The following is a 20,326-nucleotide window of genomic DNA, read 5'->3' as shown; positions in this document are numbered from 1 at the left end:
GCAGGCTGGCTGTGAACTCACAGAGATCTGCTTGCCTCTGCCTCCCAAGTGCTGGGATTAAAGGTATGCGCCACCACATCTGGCCCATTTGATGCTTGTAAGCTGTGGGACGTATGACTGGAGCTTCTGGCGGCTGAGAAGAAGGTAAAGGTGAGGGATACCTGGGCCACGGAGACCACAAGGGCAGCTGTGCCGGCATTTGCTCAGCTGGTTCAGTGGCTGCTGTGCTGGCCACTTTTAAACTGTCAACTCGACCTAGAATCGTGGGAAGAGAGCCTTGAGGGGGAATGGTCCGAATCCTCTTGTCTTGTGGGCGCTTGCCTTGCAGGCATTTCTTTGGGAGGTTGTCTTAGCTGGTAATAGGTAGAGGAAGTCCCAGGCTGCTGTGGGAGGCCCCAGTCCCTGGTTCGGGGCCCTGGAGTATGTGATGGACTAGCTAGAGAGAGCCAGCTGAGTGTAAGCAAGCAAGGGCTCTGGCATTCATGCTCCCTCTGCTCTTGACTGCGGTTGTGCGGCTTTGAGTGCCTTCCTTGACTCCCCAGCAGCAACGGTCTCTAACCTGAAGTCGTCGGCCCAGGAAGCCCTTTTTCCGTAAGTTACTTTTTGCCACAGTATTTTATGACATCAGCCAGTGAAGCTAGAACAGCTACCACGTGCTGTAACGGATGCCTATGGTCAGCACTAGTGAAGATCTCTACCCTGCCTGGGCATGGTGGCGCATACTTACAATCCTAGTGCTCAGGAGGCTGAGGCAGGAGGGCCATGGGTTGGAGGCCTTCCTGGACTACATAGTGAGTTCCTGGCTACAGAGACCTTGCCTCAAAAAAACAATTGATAGTAAAAGGAAGTGAAGCACCGGAGAAGAAACAGAAGTCATTTATATAGTGGTGGATGACAAAAGCTCATGGAAAAGTAGGGCAGGGGTAAAGGCCCAGCAGTGAATGTGTCATCTGAAAGCATGAGGGGGTGGTGGGAACAGTGTGGCTCTGGTCGCTAGGGTGGGACATCATGAAAGCATGGAGGACTGACTGAGAACGGAGCAGAGACACCGCTTCCCAGAGAGCCCTTAGCTGGACTTTACAAGGACCAACTGTGGGAGCGGGAGAAAAATGACAACCCAGCGCCTCTCCCCTGTAACCAGAGCTGTCTCCTTATTACTGGCCGTCCTGCCTGCACAAGGGCACAGATCTTCCTGCCACCTTTCCCTTGATGGCCGAATTCCTCTCAAAGTGTTCATTTGCACGCACAGCGCCCTTCTGGCCCTCTCACCTCCCCAGCGGGCTTCTCCCTCAGTCATGCTTCTCTCTCAGGACACAGTGATTTTGTTCTGTCCAAATCCAATGGTCTTGTCTCGGTTCTCATCTTCCAGACCTGTGATTTGAAACCATTGGTTATTTTCCTTTCTCTTGACACTGAACTGGCCACGACTTTGCTATTTTTAACCGGTTTCCCTCCCGGCCCTTATCTCAGTTCGTAATTACGTATTTAATTATTTACTGCTTTATTTTCTGTTTGCTAGGCAGTAACTCCTTGGCAGCAGGACCTTGCTGTTGGATGTACCCAGAGTGTGTCTGGCCTCGCACACAGGTCGGAGTGTAGGACATGCTTGTCCCAGAGCAGGGAAGGACAGGTTTGGGCAGGGGTTCTCCATGGCTCTGCACGCCTACCATCTCTGTTTCTTGCTTCAGTCTGTTTTTCCCCAACAAGGAGGCTTCAGAAAGGGCAGCTCAGCCTCTAGCTGCTGCTCCAGTGCACTAAGCCATGCGAACGGCTCAGTCTACCAGAGGCCTTCACCTAGACTGCTGTGCATCTCCTGTCTTCATCTGTCTGGGAATCTTAGAGCCTAGGAACGTTGTCCTCATGTGCATTCTGAAACTTTTCTTAAAATCTCATTAATCCAAAGGGCCAAAAAACAGATAGGTCAGAGAAATAGATTCTTATTTTCGTTTCCTGAGTAGAGTAAGTGTTTGCAACACACTTATCAGCCTTTTGCCCTTTTTCTTTTCTTCCTTCCTTCCTTCCTTTTTCTTTTCTTTGTGTAAATTATTTGTGTTCTTATAAGAGTTTATCATTTTGGTTTTTCAAGACTGGGTTTCTTGGTGTAACAGCCCTGGCTATCCTGGAACTCACTTCGTAGACCAGACTAGCCTTGAACTCACAAAGATCTGCCTACCTCTACCTCCCAAGTGCTGGGAGCAAAGGTGTGTATGACCACACCCAGCCTGAATTTTAAATTCTAACATAAACCCTTTTAATGGAAATGTCCAGCTCAAGCAAGACTGTTAGACTAGAAATACATATCTGGAAGTAGTTTTCTAGGAAATTCTATTTAGAATAACATAAGTGAATTAATTCTCTGAGTTAAAGAAATGACTAAAAGGTCAAAGGATTGAACCTGGAAGAAAATTCATGGTAAGGAAGTGGGAAGAGGGGCAGCTGAGGAGAGGCCAAGAGAATGGAGGGAGCAGGAGCAAGGCAGGGCAGTGAGTGGCATGTAGGCGGGAGACAGTGTCTTCAGAGGCATTGGGAAGCTGAGGGCCAGCTATGAGAAGGCCCTTGAGCCTTGCAGCTAGTCATCGGGCCTCCGTGACTGGACTCCTTTATCAGAAAACCAGTGGGCAAGGAGCATAGAGCAAGAAGAAGGGAGGCAACCGAGGGCTGGCAGGCAGCATGGGAGTCCAGGAAAGGCTCTGTCCATTGTGTTGACCTGCTTTCAGAGACACCTCAGCACTTTAACTCATGATTGGTTAACTGCAGTAAATAGCTACTCGTATTTTTAAAGTGCTGTCACATCCGTGACCCATTTGACCTATGTAACAATCCTGTATAGTCACAGTAATTATTTTCTCTATTTTGAAAATGGGAAAATTGGAGCTTTGCGAGTTTAAAGTAACTCGCTCTGAGTCAGACAACCAAATGATGAGCGACAGTACAAAGATGAACGTTCCTACACCAGGTCCCCCACGTCCCGACACCTGAATGCCTGCCAAGCTAAAGTAAAGATGCCAACAGGGTCACACTCCTGGAGGCTCCAAGGGACAGCTCTGGTCCTTCCTGCATCCTGCATCCTCCATCTTCAAAACTACAAGTGAGGTAGAACTCTCCTCACATCCCATCCCTGTGACCCTCCCTTCTACACACACACACACACACACACACACACACACACACACACACCTTGTCACAAATCAAGGGGATCATGTGACCACATTGAGCCGCTTTGGAAAATCAAGGCTAATGTGATCTCAGGGCCCCTTAGCCTTAATCACACCTAGAAAGTCCCTTTAGCCATATAAAGTAATGCAGTCAGGCACAGAGGTGATGTGGGCATCTCTTGGAACATCATTTTGTGTACCGTCATCCTCGCTCTGCCCTGCTGTTTCAGGCTTGCACGTTCTCGCTCCCTTCTTAAGCTAGTCTTACCTCCTTAAGCAATTATCAAGACTGGGGAACACTGCCTCTTTTGTGGCATTCCCTGGTCAGCTGAATTGACTCGTTTGTTCTTCAGGGCCCTTGGAGACCCTCTTGAGTAATGCTCTATGGCCTGTAACAGCATCATGTGTCAATGTGTTCAGCGTGTTGGTGGTCCTTAGCACAGGGCTGTGTCTTGCTCAGCATTCTGGCCAGTGCCCAGCCTGGGCCTGGGATAGACTTGGTATTTGGTAATGTTTGTTAAATGAGCAAACGGCCGCTTCCTGTGGGGAATTTGTCTTAACAATGTGTTAGGATGCAGAAACCCTTAACCTTAAACCCAGGGGACCTGACCCAGGTCATAAGACCAGTGGTGACACTGCTTACTTTAAAACATAAACTTCATGGAGCAAATAATGACTTTTTGCAGATCATTAACTTCCTTGATGTAGCTACTGACCAACTTGTAACCTTGGGGAAAGGTCATGGAACCTCTTTTTTCCTTTTTCTTTTTCATTGAAATCGAGAAGGTAGGATCGTTTGATCACCAGAGGTGATGGAATAGGGCAGAGGCTGGGCTGCTTAGGTATGCTCTTGACCAGCGCTGCTTTGCACCTGGCTTCCTAACCTACTCAGCCCTCAGTACCTCAAGACAGGGAATTGTAGCACCAGCTAAGGTGGTTGTGGGGGCATGCAGGAGTTAAGTTCGCTACTGTGTTGGTCAACTCTCCATTGCGTCACAGTACCTAAGCATAGCAGTCCAAAGAAGAAAAGAGAGATGCTCACCACGGGCAGGGTTTCAGCCATGTTCACTTGGTGACAGAGCTTCGAGGTGGAGACTGTGTTGTGGAACAGAGCTGCTCACCTCACGTGGTGGGAGAGCAGAGAGGCAAGGAGGAATGTACCTGTCAAAGGTGCATCACCAGCCATCTTCCAGTTAGCCCCACCATTTTCCGTAGTGCCACCAGCTGGGGACCCAGCCTTCACTTCATGAACCGTGGGAAACACATGGCTGCACCACAGCAGACTTGTACGAGTGCTAAGAACGGAGCTCAGAAACATCACTCTAAAACTCCCTTTGTGTTCTAAACTATGGTTCCGTCTCCATTTGTCTAGAAAGGAAGGAGTCACACATGTTCCCTTCCCAACCCAGACCAGACCGCCCTCCTCTGTCTCACTCTTGTGATGAGAGTCTTACCTCTTGTCAACAGTGTTGTAACCCTTCCCCCACCCCCATACTGGCTTTTAGCCCTGTTTTTCCTTCATAGCACCCTGAACATGACCTCTGTGGGAGCGCTGTGGGATATACTGGCCCCTGTAGGCTAAAAGCAGGGACTCCGTGCCCCTGGCATGATTGTAAGCCTTCTGCCCTTTAGCTGTTTCTCAGAGCTGTCCTCCTCTGGTTGGAGACTGTTAAAAGGTACCTTGCATTGTCTTAGCCTCGATGATGCTGGGTCAGGCCCTAATGACAGAGCAGTGCAGAATGTTAGAGTTATGGGTAGTCCCAGAGTCACACTGCTGGGTTCAAACCCTGGCCTCAGGACTCCCTGGCTGGGAGACCTTGGTAAATTATTCTGCTGAGCTTCAGTTTACCATTCATAAAGGATGCGCTAGCGCTCTTCAATGTGAATAAAGCCTGGTGATGTGTATGAGCAGGGGGAAGCAGAGTCAAAAACTTCTCTCCTCGCACCTTCGAATTCACTTTGTGACAGCAGAGCTTTTGCGGTTGTGTGCTTTTCTCACTCAACTGCGTCCGTGTCTAAGTGTTGGTGTAAAACTTATTTGGAAGCCAAATGTGTGTTTTACATTGAACTGTTTGAGCCAGGTGTGGTGGTGCCTTCACTCCCAGCACTCAGGAGGCAGAGGCATGTTGGAGGGTAGTTTGAGGACAGCCTGGTCTACACAGGGAATTCCCGGACAGCCAGGACACCTTGTCTTAACTTAAGGACATTTGTGATTCATATTCATAGAGAAACCTTGTCTCAAACAACAACAGACACACAACAAACAAAAATGGTTTGACTCAGTTCAGCAAACACTATCTCTTTTGCAATAGGCCTGTGCTGAGGCCTGGGAATATTACTTAGAGTAAGATATAGGTTCTGCCCTCAAGATGTTTACAATTTAGAAGAGGAAGAAGTGTTTAATTATCCCAGTCAGGGCTGGGATTGAGGTCTGTAAAACATCTGTCCTGCAAGTGTAAGGACCTGAGTTTGATCTCTAGCACTACCAAAATAAAAGTAAAAATAATAAAGAATAAATATTTCAGGCAGAAGGAGCCATTTGAGCTAAGACTCAGAAATGTGACAAGGCCAGACAGCGTGACCCAGAGCAGACATGCGATTTTAATTTCCGTGGAAGAGCTAGAGTGTTAGAGGAGGGTGACAAGGGGGAGAGGTAAGGGCAGAGTAGCCCCGGAATACCCAGCCCTTTAATACTGTGCTTAACTTAAGGGCATCCTATGGTTCATGTTCTCTCTCACTTTTTTCTCTCCCCTCCCTTTTTCCACCCTCCTGCTTTCTCTGTCTTTCTCTCCCTTTTACCAGGAGCTACACCCCTTCCCCATCAGATTACCTTAAAACAGTATTATGGCTTCAGGGTAGAAGGTGAATTTGGAAAGGAGCAGATTAGGGACAGAAATTGCCCAAGTTCTTATACACCCTGGGCAAATGCTCTACCCCTGAGCTATGTCTCCAGTCCTGCCTAGAATATTTAAATACCTTTGGATTCACTTTACTACAGCAGAGCTTTTGCTTTTTTCTCTAACTAGTAAGCATATTAATTGTAACTCTTTCAGTAGACCCAGGGAGAGGTGATGAGAACATGAGTCAGAGCAGTAGGAGAGGAGAGGGAGGCAGGAAGAGAAAGGGATATAGGAAGTGTGAAAACACGGACCTGTGTCTTGGAGTGAGAGAACAGGGGAGCATAAATGATGGTGGATGATGTTGCTATAGTGTGACCAGAAATGCTGAGTCTGGGGTGCTTGAGAAGAAGGATGTGTCCACCAAGATACAGAGGGTGCGGCCTCATGCCCAGGGCACCCTTGGCTGGAGACACATACTTGGAAGATAACTGCTTGCAGGCAGAGGCTAGACCACTGGAGTAGGTGGGATTACCTGGGAAAGGCAGGTAGAGAAAGAAGGCAGGACAGTGCCCAGGCTAGGATCCTCAAGTAATTAAGAGGAAGTCAAAGAGAGTGCAGTCAGCAGACCCCTCAAGGTGACAGGCAGTATCCAAGAAGAAGGACTAGCTCAGGAGGAAGGCCCCAGTCTCTGTGCCTCAGAGAGGCTCAGCAGTGCCAGGACAGAGGGCGCCTTGGATTTGACCCGGGGCACTGCATCTCGTGTTCTCATACATGGAGAACACAGGATTCCATAAGACTTTTCTCTGCATATAAACAAATACGGTGTTGACATGTATCTACGTATGTAATTTTAAAAACAAATATTGGCTCACACTGAACATACTCTCCTGCTGTTTTTACTTGACTTGAGAGAAGCAATTATCTTTCCATGGCTACCTCTAGAACTGTATGAGTATTTGCTTTTTTTGTGTTCCGTTGTGTTTGGAGTTTTGGTAGTGTGGCTTTTCTTGAGACACGCTCTTACTGGCTAGCCCAGGCCTGCCTCACCTCCTGAGCCCTGCGTTACGGGTATCTACTGGCCTGTGCAGCGTACTTACTCCAGTTTGTAGCAACTGTGCACTTGTTATCGTTGGAATGGACGTAATTTTTAATAAGTTGAACCCTTTATGGTAAGCTCGCAAGTTGTTCCTGGCTCTTTGTCAGACATCACTAAGGTGAATGTTTCCATTCATGTGTGTTCCTTGCACACATTGACAGGTGAGTGAAAGCTAACCTCTGAGGACTGTCCCCTGTTCACCTCTGACCCCAGGGCCAGGCATAAAGCAGATTCTTGGTAGCTGTGACAGTGCCTTCAGTCAAGGTGCCTGAGTCTCGCAACGTCTTTTTTCTCTTTGTATTTTTATGTTTTTCTCATTTTGGTGCTGGAAACCGTCGCCTCGAATTCTAAGCACATGCACCCCCCCTTCGTCACACTTGCAGCCATCATCTGTGTGTTTTAGCATTTCAACATTGACCAGCAGCCTCCGAAACTGCTGAGTGAATAAACTCAAGGACTCCGCCTTTAGGAAGGAGAGAGTGCAGAGGGAGTTCTGCCCTTAGCTGTTGAGAAACACTCTCCTGAGCATTTTGTAGCTGGAGAACACCTTCTGCCGTGTCAAAGGACTGCTGTGTTCTTTCCTGCTATGAGTGATGAGTGTTCATGTGCTATTCTCCGTGGTCAGTAGAAAGACAGAGAAGAACCCTTCATGAATAACCATTTAGACTGTGAAGTTACTGTTATGTTGCTGTGATCTTCGTTCATCTCCAGGATTCTGCTCAGAGAACCTCTTAAACGGAGGATAGTTTCCGCATCGCTAGTGCATGGTGTAGAACCTTGTACAAACGGCCCTTTGCAAATTCAGAGAATAGTGAATCGAGCCGTTCTGGGCTGTGCATTTGGCAAAACTGGGGAAGTGGTTTGACTGCTTCCCAAACTGAAATCTCTGCTTCCATTTGTCCAGTAACTCTTGTATTTTGTATTAAACCTGTGCTTCCCCTCTCTTTTACATAGGATATTGCTATGTCACCTAAGCTGCTCTCAAACTCGGGCTGAAGTGAACCATCCTCCTGCCTCTGCCTCCTGAGTAACTAGTAGGAGTGACTAGTATTTAGACTCTGAAATAGTTATGTTCCTGAGCCTTCTTTTTATTTCATAGATTCATCCATTCATTCTAGTGCTGGTCTGTGTAATTTTAAGTAGTGTTGCTTTATAATGTGTTCTGATACCTTAGAAGGCTATTTTTTTTTGTTTAAGATTTATTTATTTAATATCAATACAACATTCTGCCTGCACACCAGATCTCACTATAGATGGTTATGAGCCACCCTGTGGTTGCTGGGAATTGAACTCAGGATCTTTGGAAGAACAGCAAGTGTTCTTAACCTCTGAGTCATCTCTCATTTGGAAGAACAGCGACTGTTCTTAACCTCCTAGTCATCTCTCCTTTGGAAGAACAGCGAGTGTTCTTAACTTCTGAGCCATCTCTCCAGCCCCCAAGAAGGCTATTTGTAAGCCAGGTGTGGTGCTACATGCCTGTAATTCCAGCACTCAGGGAGGCAAAGGCAGGTGGATCTCTGTGAGTTCGAGGCCAGCCTGGACTACAAAGAGTCCAGGACAGCCAAAGCTACAGAGGAACCCTGTCACAAAAAAAACAAAAACAAACAAAAGGAAGGGTATTTGTAGCAGGTTAACCTCTCTGTTTCAAAATAGTATTTTATGCTCTGTGCCACATAGTTCCACAGTTAGTCTAGAAATACTTGGTTGTGTTCTCATGAAAACCACCTACTGTGGTTTGTCTGTTTTTAATTGCGATCCTGTTAAATCTACAGTATCTTCTTTTGTTTTTCGTGTTTCAGAATACGGTCTCGTGTAGCCCAGGCTGGTGTCAAGCTTGAGAGGTGACCAAGGACATGCCCTTCTGCTGTCCTGCCGCCAACCCTGGGTGTTAATGTCACTAGCTTGCACTCCAGTCAAGTTAATGTCACTAGCCACACTCCAGTCAGTTTCTCTGCTGGTGTTTTGTGTGTCTCTTTCCTGTGTATATTCCCCTTCAGTCGGCTCTTCTGTTGCGTACTTTAGTCCCATCCATGCAGCTCTTCCTGTGGGTCTCAGCCAGCGTGCTCCTGCCACCGTGCTCACTGATGGAGACCCGGATAAGAGTGTGCCCCCTCCCCCATCCGCCCCCCCCCCCCCCCCCCCCCCCCCCCCCCCGGCAGATAGGTACTGTGTACAATAGTGGTCACTGTAGTGAGCACAAGGCTCAGGGCAGAGTGCCTGAAAAGCCCTGGTAACTAAGGAAGACTTCCTGGAAGAGGGGGCCCTGGATGCGTCTTAAAAGCTGAAAGCTAGCCAGCTTCAGGGATGAATGTGTTCTAGGCAGGCAGAGTGCCTATAGGGGTGTGTGTTCCAGAGTAAAGAGACAAGAAAAAGGTTCAAGCATTTTAGGAGCTAAAAGTAGCTGGTGTAGGATAACCAGAAGGGGGTAGCTGGAAATGAGGCTTAGGAAGTGGGTGGGAGGGTAGCAGATTATAAAGGGACTCACGTGAAAGAGTGTGTAGAAGAGTGAAATAATTAAATTAATGTTACAGGGGAAACATCTTTAAAATAGAAAATACAGGGTAGAGATGGCTCAGCGAATACAGGCACTTGTCACCCAGCCTGACAATCTGAGTTCCGTCTCTGGGACCCACGTGGTGGAGGGAGAGTGCCAGCTCCCACAGGTTGCCCTCTGACCCCCATGTGTGCCCCATGGTACACACACACACACAGGTGCAGCACACTAAATCAATACACTACACACGACAGAGGCTGCCCTAGCCACCGTGCTCGGCAGCGCTAAGGGCTCCTGAACTCACCAGACACCACGGCTCCACACTTCAGTGTGCGGCTCTGCAGCATCTACATTGTCTGTAGTGCATGAAAACATGGTTTTCCTGCCTAACCAAAGTAACAGCTGCCTAGTACAATTTAATATTTGGTGCATTTCCATGCTCTCCTTTACTTCAAAACACCCTTTATATGCGTCTGTCCAGGGTTTGAGTCACACGTCCATTTGGTAGTCACAACTCAGAACCCGAAGCTTTCCTTTTGTGAGCAGCACCATTGGCTGGGAGAAGCCCTGTGTGCCATCTTACAGAAGTCCAGGTTCCCAATGTGTTTGCTTCTTCTGTGACTTCCTCCTCCATCACAGGTTTCCTAGAGCCTGGGCTTAGCTGTGAATGGCCAGTTAGATTGTGGTTCCTATTTTTCTTTTGAGGGAGGCGAGTATATCTAGTCATAGGCAGAGCTGTCAGGGACTTTGTCTCAGAGTCCCACTCAAGGGGGACAGGATTCAGGTGTTGGCAGCTTACCCCCACCCTGTTAAGTCCCTGTCGGCCTTTCTTTGCACAGTTGAGCCACTGGTAGTTGTTTTTGAATCGAGGCCTACAAAATGTTTGCTGTCAATCTTTTCCTATTAGTTGGATAAAAAATGTTCTTTTAGAGTCTGGGCGGGGGGATGTCTTGATGGGTAAAGTGTTTGCTGGGAAAGCAGGAGAACCTACGCTTGAACCCCCAGAACCCACACAGCCAGGTGTGGCAGCTGAAGGGCAGAAACAGGAGTCGTGAGTCTAACTAAAGCAGTCGGCTTCAGCTTGAGTAACAGACCCTGTCTCAAACTCTAAGGTGAGAGGGGCTGGAGAGATGGCTCGGTGACTAAGAGCACTCGGTGCTCATGCAGGGAACCAAACCCACAGTAGCCACATAGTGTCTCACAGCTGTCTGTGATGCCATTCCAGAGGCTCTGACCCTCCCCCACCCCACCGCACCCCTCTCTCTTCGAGACAGGGTTTCTCTGTGTAGCCTTGACTATCCTGGACACTTTGTAGACCAGGCAGTTCACCTACCTCTGCCTCCCTGAGTGCTGGGACTAAAGGTGTGCACCACCACGCCCAGCTGACCTCTTCTCTTGACCTTCACAGGCAGCAGATACACATAGGGTGCACATAGACATATGAACATAAGCATAAATAAATTAACTCCTAATGACTAGATGGAGAAGCGGCTGAGAAAGGCATCCTAACGCCAGCCTTTAGCCCCAGGCACACCGGACAACCCAGCCAGCATGTCCACTTCTGCAGGTAGCACCCACACCCACGCAGGAGTATTCTTTTAATAAATAGGACTAATTTTTTTACTTAAAATACAGTAAGACTCCAAGGAACATAAATGCTTAATTCATTCGCTTTTATTGCAATTTTGGAAACTTACTCTTTTGTTGTTGTTTCTTGAGACAGTGTCTCACTTTCTGGCCTGAAACTCAGGAAGGCTGCTCTTGAACTCATCCAGATCTGCTGCCTCTGCCTCCTGAGCGCTGGGATTAAAGGTGTGCGCCACCACACTTGGCCTTCTTTGTTCTTTCTGACTCTACTTTATGACTGGCTACCCGGGCCAGTTCAGTTCCCCCCCAGAAATTGTCTCATTTCACCCGCATGAAACAAACCTTGCCTGCACAGAAGTCTTTGCATCCTTGAATATGTGAGTGACCCTGAGGGCCACACATCAGCCTATGGAGCCTTGTATTTTCCAGAACTATATCTCCTTCTCGTTCTCTCCTGTTCTAGGCCACATTGTGAACAAGACGCGCAGGCACTCAGACCCAGAAGTGGCTTGTCTCGCCAAAGAAGTTTACACTGAATGGAAAACTTTCATTGAAAAACATTTGGATAAACCTTCTATTGAAGTCCGAAGTGATCCAAAAACTGAGTCGTTTCGAAAAAATGCCCAGAGATTACTTTCAGAAGCTTTGGAATTGAAGGTAAGGCTCTGCTTGGAATGTGATTGTGGGGGCTCCTGATTAAATGAGCCTGTCTTCCCATGGTGAGCCCTCATCTCCATGCAGGCCTAGTCTGCAAGCGTTCTTGGAGCTGGAGAGGGCTCTACAGTTAAGAGCACTAGTTGATTTTCTTGCAGAGGACTCAAGTTTGTTTCCCAGCACCCCATTGGGTGGCTCACAACCAGCCGCATCACTACAGATCCAGGAAATCTGAACCCCTCTTCTGGTCTTTTAGGAACTCACAGTTCACAGGCACATGACCACAGACACATGCATATGAGTAAAAGTTTGGATTCTGGATTTGCAAGCATTTGAGGAGACACGGTTGCATGTTGGCTTTGGAAATGCCAAGACCCAGACTCCAGCTCAGGTGCTCGGTGTGGAGCTCAGGCCCATTCCTCAGCATTGTCGGGCTGTTCTCACCTGTGAAAGGAGACTCCACCACCTAGGTTCCTGGGAAAGTCAAATGGACTGTTTACATTAAAGAGGAGTCTACGGTGCCTGCTGGTTAGAAGTCATTTCATGATTGGGAGGTGGTGGGGCACTGGAAGGCAGAGGCAGGTGGATCTCTATGAGTGAGGTCAGCCTGGTCTACAGAGCCAGTTCCAGGATAGCCAGGGCTACACAGAGAAACCCTCTCATGAAACAAACAGACAAACAAAAAGTTATTTTATGAATGTTGGTTTCTTTCAATTTCAATGCTTTCTCTTCTACTGAACTAAAAATTTGAAATGCTGTAAAATATCAGTGGCAAGAAAGAAAATTCCTTCAGTATTTTCCTGTCCTTTCAAATCTGTGGCATAAAATCAACTCAATAGGCATATTCTCTATTAACCCCACAGCTGAAAGCCCAGGTGATAGTATTGGTTTGAGGAGTACATGCTGGAAAAGATTTTGCTCATTAATAATAATACTAATTTTGAACCAGGGATGGTGGCGTACACCTTTGATCCCAGCACTGTGAAGGGAGAGGCAGGCAGATCTGTAGATTCAAGGCCAGCTTGGGCTACATAGTGAGACACTGTCTCAAAATAAAGAAAGCAATACTATGAAAAAACAGATAGATGGTTCCCTGGGTGAAGACACTGGTGGTCCAAGCCTGACACCTTGATTTGGATCCTGGAAATGTATCTAAAGATGGAAGGAGAGAAGTGACTCCATAAAGTTGTTCCCTGACCGTGGCATGTCTTACCATGTGTGTCCACACACATCACGCACACCCTTTCCATTCGGGCAAATGACAGCAAAAGCTTTCAAAGGAAGGGATTGAGAGTGTACCCTAAGTGCTAGATCTGTTGCTGCATTTCCTCTCTGTCTTAGTTATGATGGAAAGTAAATGAATCTACAGTGTATTATTTACACTTTTAAAAGAAAGACTTGTTTTTTTTTTTATGCAAACTTATAATATCAAATAAAAAAGATACAGGGGAAAAAATAGTCGCCACGGAATGTCGCACCTAGACATCGTGTTGTTAACAATTTGGTCCACTTCCTTTTCCGGTGAATTATTATAGTTTTTAATGAAATGTCAAGACAAGCTGTGGTTATCCAAGATTTATTTACGGCAAATTATTTGCCAAATGTCCCATAAGATATTTTTATTGATTATTTAAATAACGTCCCAGAAAATTGACATAATTATTTACATTTGTGTTGTCTCTTGAACCTTGCTCAATCTCAATTAGTGTCATCTTGTATATCCTGTTCCGTACATCTTTATTTTTCGTGTGTGTGACTTTTGCTGTCTGTCTGATAGAGCAGAGACCATGCTGTAAGGTAGCTTAACTTTTCCTCAAGGAAGCTTTGGCATATGAATCAAGAAGAGAGAAAGTGTGGAAGTTATAAGTAATTTTCCAGAGTATCGATTAACCAACGGACTCGATATTTTAAATAAAGCTAATTTTTTAAATAAACCAGGATTACTGCCGAAACGTACAGTGCCGTCTATAATGCGTAGTTAATGTGGTGGTAAATACCAGCTCCCTGTGGTATCTTTTTAAGTAAATGATAATAACGAAGCCATGCTTGTAAGGATTAATGAGCAGTTTGCCTGCTATATTAAACTCCATAATAATTATCCTTTTAGTTTATCCATTAATTATCCTTTAAATGGCACATCAAGTGGTAAGCACTCAAGTGTTACAAAGCGAAGTTTAAAAAGTGATACATTCGTTAGTGCTTTTCCAACATAATCAGAAAAAATGTATCAGGTTCAGTGTAGCTGAATAGTTTTGTTCCCAATGAGTAAATTTCAAAAATTTAAAGTATCCTATTGTCTTCCTTGACCCAAAAAAGAAAAGCAAACAGCCTGTGTACCTTCCATAAACAGTCTTTGTTGGTATTTTTGTTATTTTCATTATATCCAAAAAATTAACACGAATTCTTTTACAAAATTACATAGGTTAACCTTCGCACCTGTCGTTCCTGTATTGAGGTGAATCCATGACCTACCTAATCCTAATCTTTGAAAGAAACGGCTTCGTCCCAATCAGACCTCATGGCTCTATAAATGCACTCTATCACACATTAGTATAAAGCTAAGTTCCCGGCCCACTGACTGAAACTTTTTCTATTTATCCTAGCATGTGTTTTTGCAAATCCCGAGTCTCCCATGTTTCTGTCTCAGTTCATGCTTTAACTGTGAAAGTCATGTGTGACGAGTGTGCACCACCAAAGGATCTCTCTTTATCACGCTGCAGAATTTGCTTTCCACGTTCATGGATTACTTCCTTGTTCCTGGAATAATGGGCCAGATGAATAAAATGGCTGTTGTTGAAGCCCAGACCCCATCCCTTTATGCTCTCCCTTCCGGGTCCTCTCTGCTCATCCCTATCCTTCAGATCTTCCCTGTGTGAGCATCCCTGCAGTGTCGCTCTCTTCCTTCCCCTTCCTCATTATCCACTCTCCTTCCTGCCTCACAGCCTGGGCTCATTTTCCTATTATGTCATTAAAAAAATGAACCTGATTCTAAAGTGAGCCATGTCATTAAGAGTTGGGACACTGGTTGGCGGCCCGGTTGGTCGCAGATGGTGCTAATGAGGTCCAGCTCAGGGGTGTGTTCTCACACGGGACTGTTAAGGAGGTTTTTTTGTTTTGTTTTTCTTTTTCTTTGTTTCATGGGTTCAGACTGCTCCCCTGGCTTTGACCAGCGCTCTCACAAATGTATTCAGTGGTCAAAAAAGAAGTGTGGGAACTGTGTACACATGTAATGTTTGCCTCCAGTGAATGCTCAGTTCAACACTATGGATCTGCTACGTCACGGGGAGGACACAGCATAAAGAATTGCCTCCCTGTCCCGCACAGCTCACTGTCCCCCAGCTTAGTGTCTGTGAGTGACTAAGAAAACTCCAAGGCAGGCGGAGGCAGTGATCCTTGGGAACAGTTGTGGTGTACTCGCAACAGCCTGACCTGGGAATTCAGGAAGGTCGTGTGAAAGAGATGAGCTCCATGCTGTGAGGGGAGAATCTTATGAACTAGAAAACACAAGTAAAATGAAACTGTAATTTACTTTTTCCCTTTTTGTTTTGTTTTGTTTTGTTTTTTTGTTTATTTGTTTGTTTTCGAGACAGAGTTTCTCTGTATAGGCTTGTCTTGGAACTCTGTAGACCAGGCTAGCCTCGAACTCACAGAGATCCACCTGCTTCTTCCTCCCAGGTGCTGGAATTAAAGATTCGTGTGTCACCACCGCCCAGCTCTAAGTTACTTTTTTCTGCTGTGGGAACGATACCATGAAAAGAGCAGGAGAAGAGGGAGGTGTGGGCAGGGAGAAAGGGTGGTCACTCAGCAGATACTGCTTGATCACTTACTACATGCCTACCCCTGAGCTGGGCACCGAAAGTTAGGAAACAAGTCCCGGGGAGGAGGTCCGCTCCAGAGGCGGCCAGCTACAGTAGCATGGGGAGGTTTGCACTAAGGATACACTCAGGGGACTTCACAGGCGTGGCGATGGATTGTGGAGCCGTTTCCTGTCAAGCCCACTCCTGAGAGCACCGCTTGCTGTCCGATATATTCCCCCAGCGCTAGCCGGTTGCTTCAGAATTGGACCACTGAATAATACACACTCCACCCCAGGCACACAGAGATAGGGCAGCAAATCAGATTCTCTATCACAGAAATGGGAACAAAGAAGTGCAAGTTGTGGGTAGAGAGTTGTGTGGGACAGGGAGAGAACTGAGCGCATGGTACAGGAGGGGCGCAGAGTCCCGTGGGACAGAGGCTGTCTTAGTTTGCCTCTTGTTGCTGCAGTAAACACTACGATGAAAAGCAACTTAGAGAGGCAGGGTTTATTTGGCTTTTATCTCCCAACCTAATGGAGGCATTCCCTCCACCAGGGTTCCCTCTTCCTGGTTGACTCTCGCGTGGGTCAAGTTGACAGCCAGCACAGAGACCATGAGTGATATACAAAGACAGGATCCAGTGACTGCACAGGGCACCTCAGGTTTTAGGGCCAGGGTTCTTGTTCCCATTCTCATTCAGCAAATATACCTCACAGCAAAATATCTTTTTCTTATGGTCCCAAGAGACTGAATCGTTCACCCAGAAGCACCCATCTTTCACTTAAAGTACCAGGCTGGGACCCGCAGGGATAGGGTCAACATTAAGCAGGTTTGGGCCAGTCAAAAGTACCCTTCACTTGGTGCAGTAAACCTGAACAGAGCAGGGAGTGATGGGCTTTATCTGCGGGTGGCAGCACAGATGCCTTCTTTATTTCTTTCCTCTGATTGGCCTGGATTTGGCAGAGAGCATGAGAATTGATGCTCCCTGCTTCCCATCACATCCTGCCATAGCACCTGTCATGCTACCCAGGTCTGGGGTTTGGTTTTCTGTTTGCTTATATTTTGATCTTTCAGTGAGGCTCTGGCCAGTCTTGAACTTAAGCTTGTCCTGCCTTGGCCTCCTAAGAGTTAGGATGTACACCACCATGCCTGGCTCTGATGCCCTATGGCTATATGTCCATGTGTGTTACATGCGTATTTCTCTCTCTCAATCTCTCTCTCTCTCGGGTGTGTGTGTCTGTGTGTGTTTTGCAAAGTGCAGTACATACTTGTGCTGGCTAAAAATGACCCCACCAAATTCACCTATTCACTATGGGCAAGCCTACAGGGCAGTTTTTTAAATGAGTGATTGGTGTGGGAGGGCCCTGTCCACTATAACTGGTGCCGCCCCTGGGGCTGGTGGTCCTGGTGCTAGAAGAAAACAGGCCGAGCAGGCCAGTAAACAGCACTCCTTCGTTATCTCTGCATAGGCTTCTGCCTCCCACTTCCTGACTTCCTTTGATGATGAACAGTGACGTGAGGTATGAGAGCCAAATAAACCCTTTCCTCCCCAAGTTGCTTTGGTCGTGGTGTTTCTCAGAGCAGTAGAGACCCTTACCAAGCCCAGCATAGCAGCTCACGCTAAATGCTGGGGAAGGACTGGAGAGGATGTGAGAAGCAAAAAAGTGTTCTGGCTATGAACACAGACAGCCCAGTGCTAGAGCATATACCAAGTATGAGTATGGTCAGCATGAATCAATAAATTAGTAAATAAATGGTATTCCTGTTTTGAAGAACTCACATATTATAACAAAGGGACGCGGAGGACGTTGTTGCAGCCTAAAGAACTCATGGTCTTTTGCACTAATTTTTTTTTCTGGGAATAGGGGCAGGCTGTTCGCTTAAGCCTGACGTACCAGCACAGCGGTGTGTCTTAGGGTCACAGTTGCTGTGATAAAACACTGACCAGAAGCGACCTGGGAGGGAAGGATTTATTTGGTCTTCCTGGCCTGAATCACATTCCAGTAAGGGAGGAACTCAAAACAGGCAGAAACCTGGAAGCAGGAGCTGGTACAGAGCCCATGGAGGGGTGCTGCTCACTGGCTTACTCCTCATGGCTTGCTCAGCCTGCTTCCTTATAGAACCCAGGACCACCAGCCCAGGGTGGCACCACCCACAGAGGGCTGGTCCCTCCCTCATCAATCACGAAATAAGAAAATGCTTTACAGCGAGGTTTGGTGGCACACACCATTAATTTCTGCACTTGGGAGGAGGCAGAGGCAGGCAGATCTCTGAGTTTAAGGCCAGCCTGGTCTACACACTGAGTTCCAGGACAGCCAGGACTATACGGAGAAACCCAGTCTTGAAAAACCAAAAAGAAAAAAGAAGAAAAGTAAAGAAAATGCCCTGTGGGCTTGCCTGCAGCCTGCTGTTATGCTGGTGTTGGCTTCATTACAGTTTCCCCCCCCCCAAAATTAGCTTTTAGATTAGCTTGTGTTAAATTGACGTAAGCCAGCCAGCACAGAGTGATTCCTAGGGAAAGGCAGTTTTTGCCACTAGGAAGTGGGCCTGAAAAGGTGGATATGCCTGGAAGACCCTGACCAGCCACCCAGGCTGGCCTGGATCCACATGGGACATGGGTCCCTGGCTTGCTTTGATAAGGTCTGTGACCTCAGGCTAGCTCGGACCTGAGGCAGATCCCCTCCACACTGCTATAGGCCCTGTCCAGCTGGCCTGCCCTGCTTCCAGCCTCGGCCACCTGGAAGTGCCTCTGTGCTGAAGGGAAGGCACGGGAGCTCTGCTGAGTCCTGCCCTGCCTCTTCAGCTTGACCCCCTTTACCTGGGAACCTTCTCCTCTAATGTAAGCCATGATAATCAGTTACGGATATTAAATGTGAGCGTGATTTATCAACTGCTCTATATGCATCTCAGAGTCCAGGGCGCATTTCTAAAACGTTACAGAAAGTTAAAAGGCACTTTTAAAACAAAGAAGCATGCATCGTTACCCTGATTTATTATCCTTGGACCCCGTTTCCTGGTTGGGAAGGCACCGGGCCTGGTGCCGGTTGCTTAGTTCAGGCCGGTTTCCTGTTATAATGGCAAATATTACCACCCGGCAGGGGTTGTGAATGAGGTCCCTGTCACAAAGCACATGGCCTTGTTCCTTAATTGCCAGGGTGGAATTAATTTGCTCTTCCTGTTTCTCTTGTGACAGGAAGTAGATGTCCTTGAATTTCAGTTGATTAATGGAGGCCCCAGAGCAGAGCTAGCCAGCCTCTCTTGCTTTTAATTCTTATGCAACGCAAGGCCCTAATTTGATAATTTTGCTGTTTTTCAGATGGATCACCTACTGGTTGAAAATATTGAGCGGGAAACGTTTCATCTCTGCTCCCGGCTCATTAACGGGCCATACCGGAGGACGGTGCGAGCTCTGGTCTTCACATTAAAGCACCGAGCCGAGATTCGGGAGCAGGTGAAGAGCGGGGCTCTGCCGCTCGGCACGTTTGTGCAGAGCCACAAAAAGTGACCCGAGCACGGGCCCAGCACTGGGCCTCGCTCCGCCATTCAAAGACTCTTTTGAGTTTGGGTGACTCGGGTGTCGGCTGTGCTGGATATTCCCATGGTGCCGTTCCTTCAGACAGAATGTGGGGGGCCCTGGGAGACGGGCTTGTGGGAGCGGCTTCATTAGCTGCCTTGCGCTGGCGCTGCCTGATGGGACGCGTAGGGCTGTCACTAGGAAGCGCCATCCCGTTACCATCACCCAACACAATGGAAGGGTGACAGGTTTCACTGTGAGCTTGCCAAGGACACCTCTAAACTCCCCCATGCCAGGCAGATGAAGTTACCACTTTATTTCGCCACCCTGCAGGTAACTGAAACTCAATTACCGCTGCTGCTCACTCAGGTCCATCCCCCTGAGTTTAGACAGCTCCGATGCCTCTCAGAACTCCCTTGTCTGTTCTCTTTGCTCTACCCCAGGGGTGAGCCCACTGGAGCCTGTGACTGGCCCTGCTTGCCAGCGCTCAGTTATCTGAGCCTTTCAGCTCTCCCTGGAAGACCTTCGGGGATGGGCTCCCGAGCCCCCATGCTGAGGCTTCTAATGAGGAGCTGGCCTGAAGCTTCCCTGCACCTCAGGGTTTATTTGAATACAGGCTCTGTAGAAGATGCATAATGAAATTTCTCTCTCGGTGACTTACTGCAGTAGGAGGAAAAATGCATACGTGAAGATTTTCAATGAACTACTCTACACAAGTCTGCTTGGATGATTATGTAAATGGCATTTGCTTTTTAAAACGTATTAATAAACTGAGACATACCAAAACAAGAAGTCTAGTTTCCTCATTGAAGAGCTCTACAGAGCTGAGTGTGGTCATCCCTGCCTGTCATCCCAGCACTCGGGAGTCAAGCAGAAGGATTGCCATGCGTTCGAGGCCAATCTGGGCTGTGTAATGAATACCACGCCATAGCAAGACTCTGTGTCAAAACAAAACAAAAAAGGGTGGTTGGAAGGGGAGGAAAGAGGAGCTTGGGAGCAAAAAAAAAAAAAAAAAAAAAAGTGAGGGGTGGGCAAAGCAAATGGCATTCTGGGTTAGGTACGGTTGGTGAGGTTACTGATGGGACAAAAATTGAAGAGAGGCCTGGTGGGATGGCATATGCCTTTCATCCTAGCACCTTAAAAGCAGAGGCACGTGGATCCCTGTGAGTTCAGGCCAGCCTGGTCTACA

The 20,326-nt window shown here is 47.4% G+C and overlaps 1 protein-coding gene across 2 annotated transcripts in view; it reads left to right on the top strand.

Annotated features, from left to right (window-relative positions):
• Tceanc2 (transcription elongation factor A N-terminal and central domain containing 2) overlaps nt 1-19,920 on the top strand; it is a 37,299-nt gene extending 17,379 nt beyond the window's left edge. For both annotated transcript variants that reach the window (XM_055628958.1, XM_055628959.1), the window contains exons 4-5: nt 11,636-11,829; nt 18,940-19,920. In XM_055628958.1, the coding sequence (XP_055484933.1) occupies nt 11,636-11,829; nt 18,940-19,128 (383 nt within the window). In that variant the 3' untranslated portion in view covers nt 19,129-19,920. The remainder of the gene's footprint in view (nt 1-11,635; nt 11,830-18,939) is intronic.
• The last annotated feature ends 406 nt before the right edge of the window (nt 19,921-20,326 follow it).

The sequence above is a fragment of the Psammomys obesus genome, unplaced genomic scaffold, assembly GCF_907164565.1.
Source record: "Psammomys obesus unplaced genomic scaffold, mPsaObe1.curated_primary_1811, whole genome shotgun sequence".
NCBI classification, from domain to species: Eukaryota; Metazoa; Chordata; class Mammalia; order Rodentia; family Muridae; genus Psammomys; species Psammomys obesus.
This window is presented reverse-complemented; position numbering and strand designations above follow the sequence as displayed.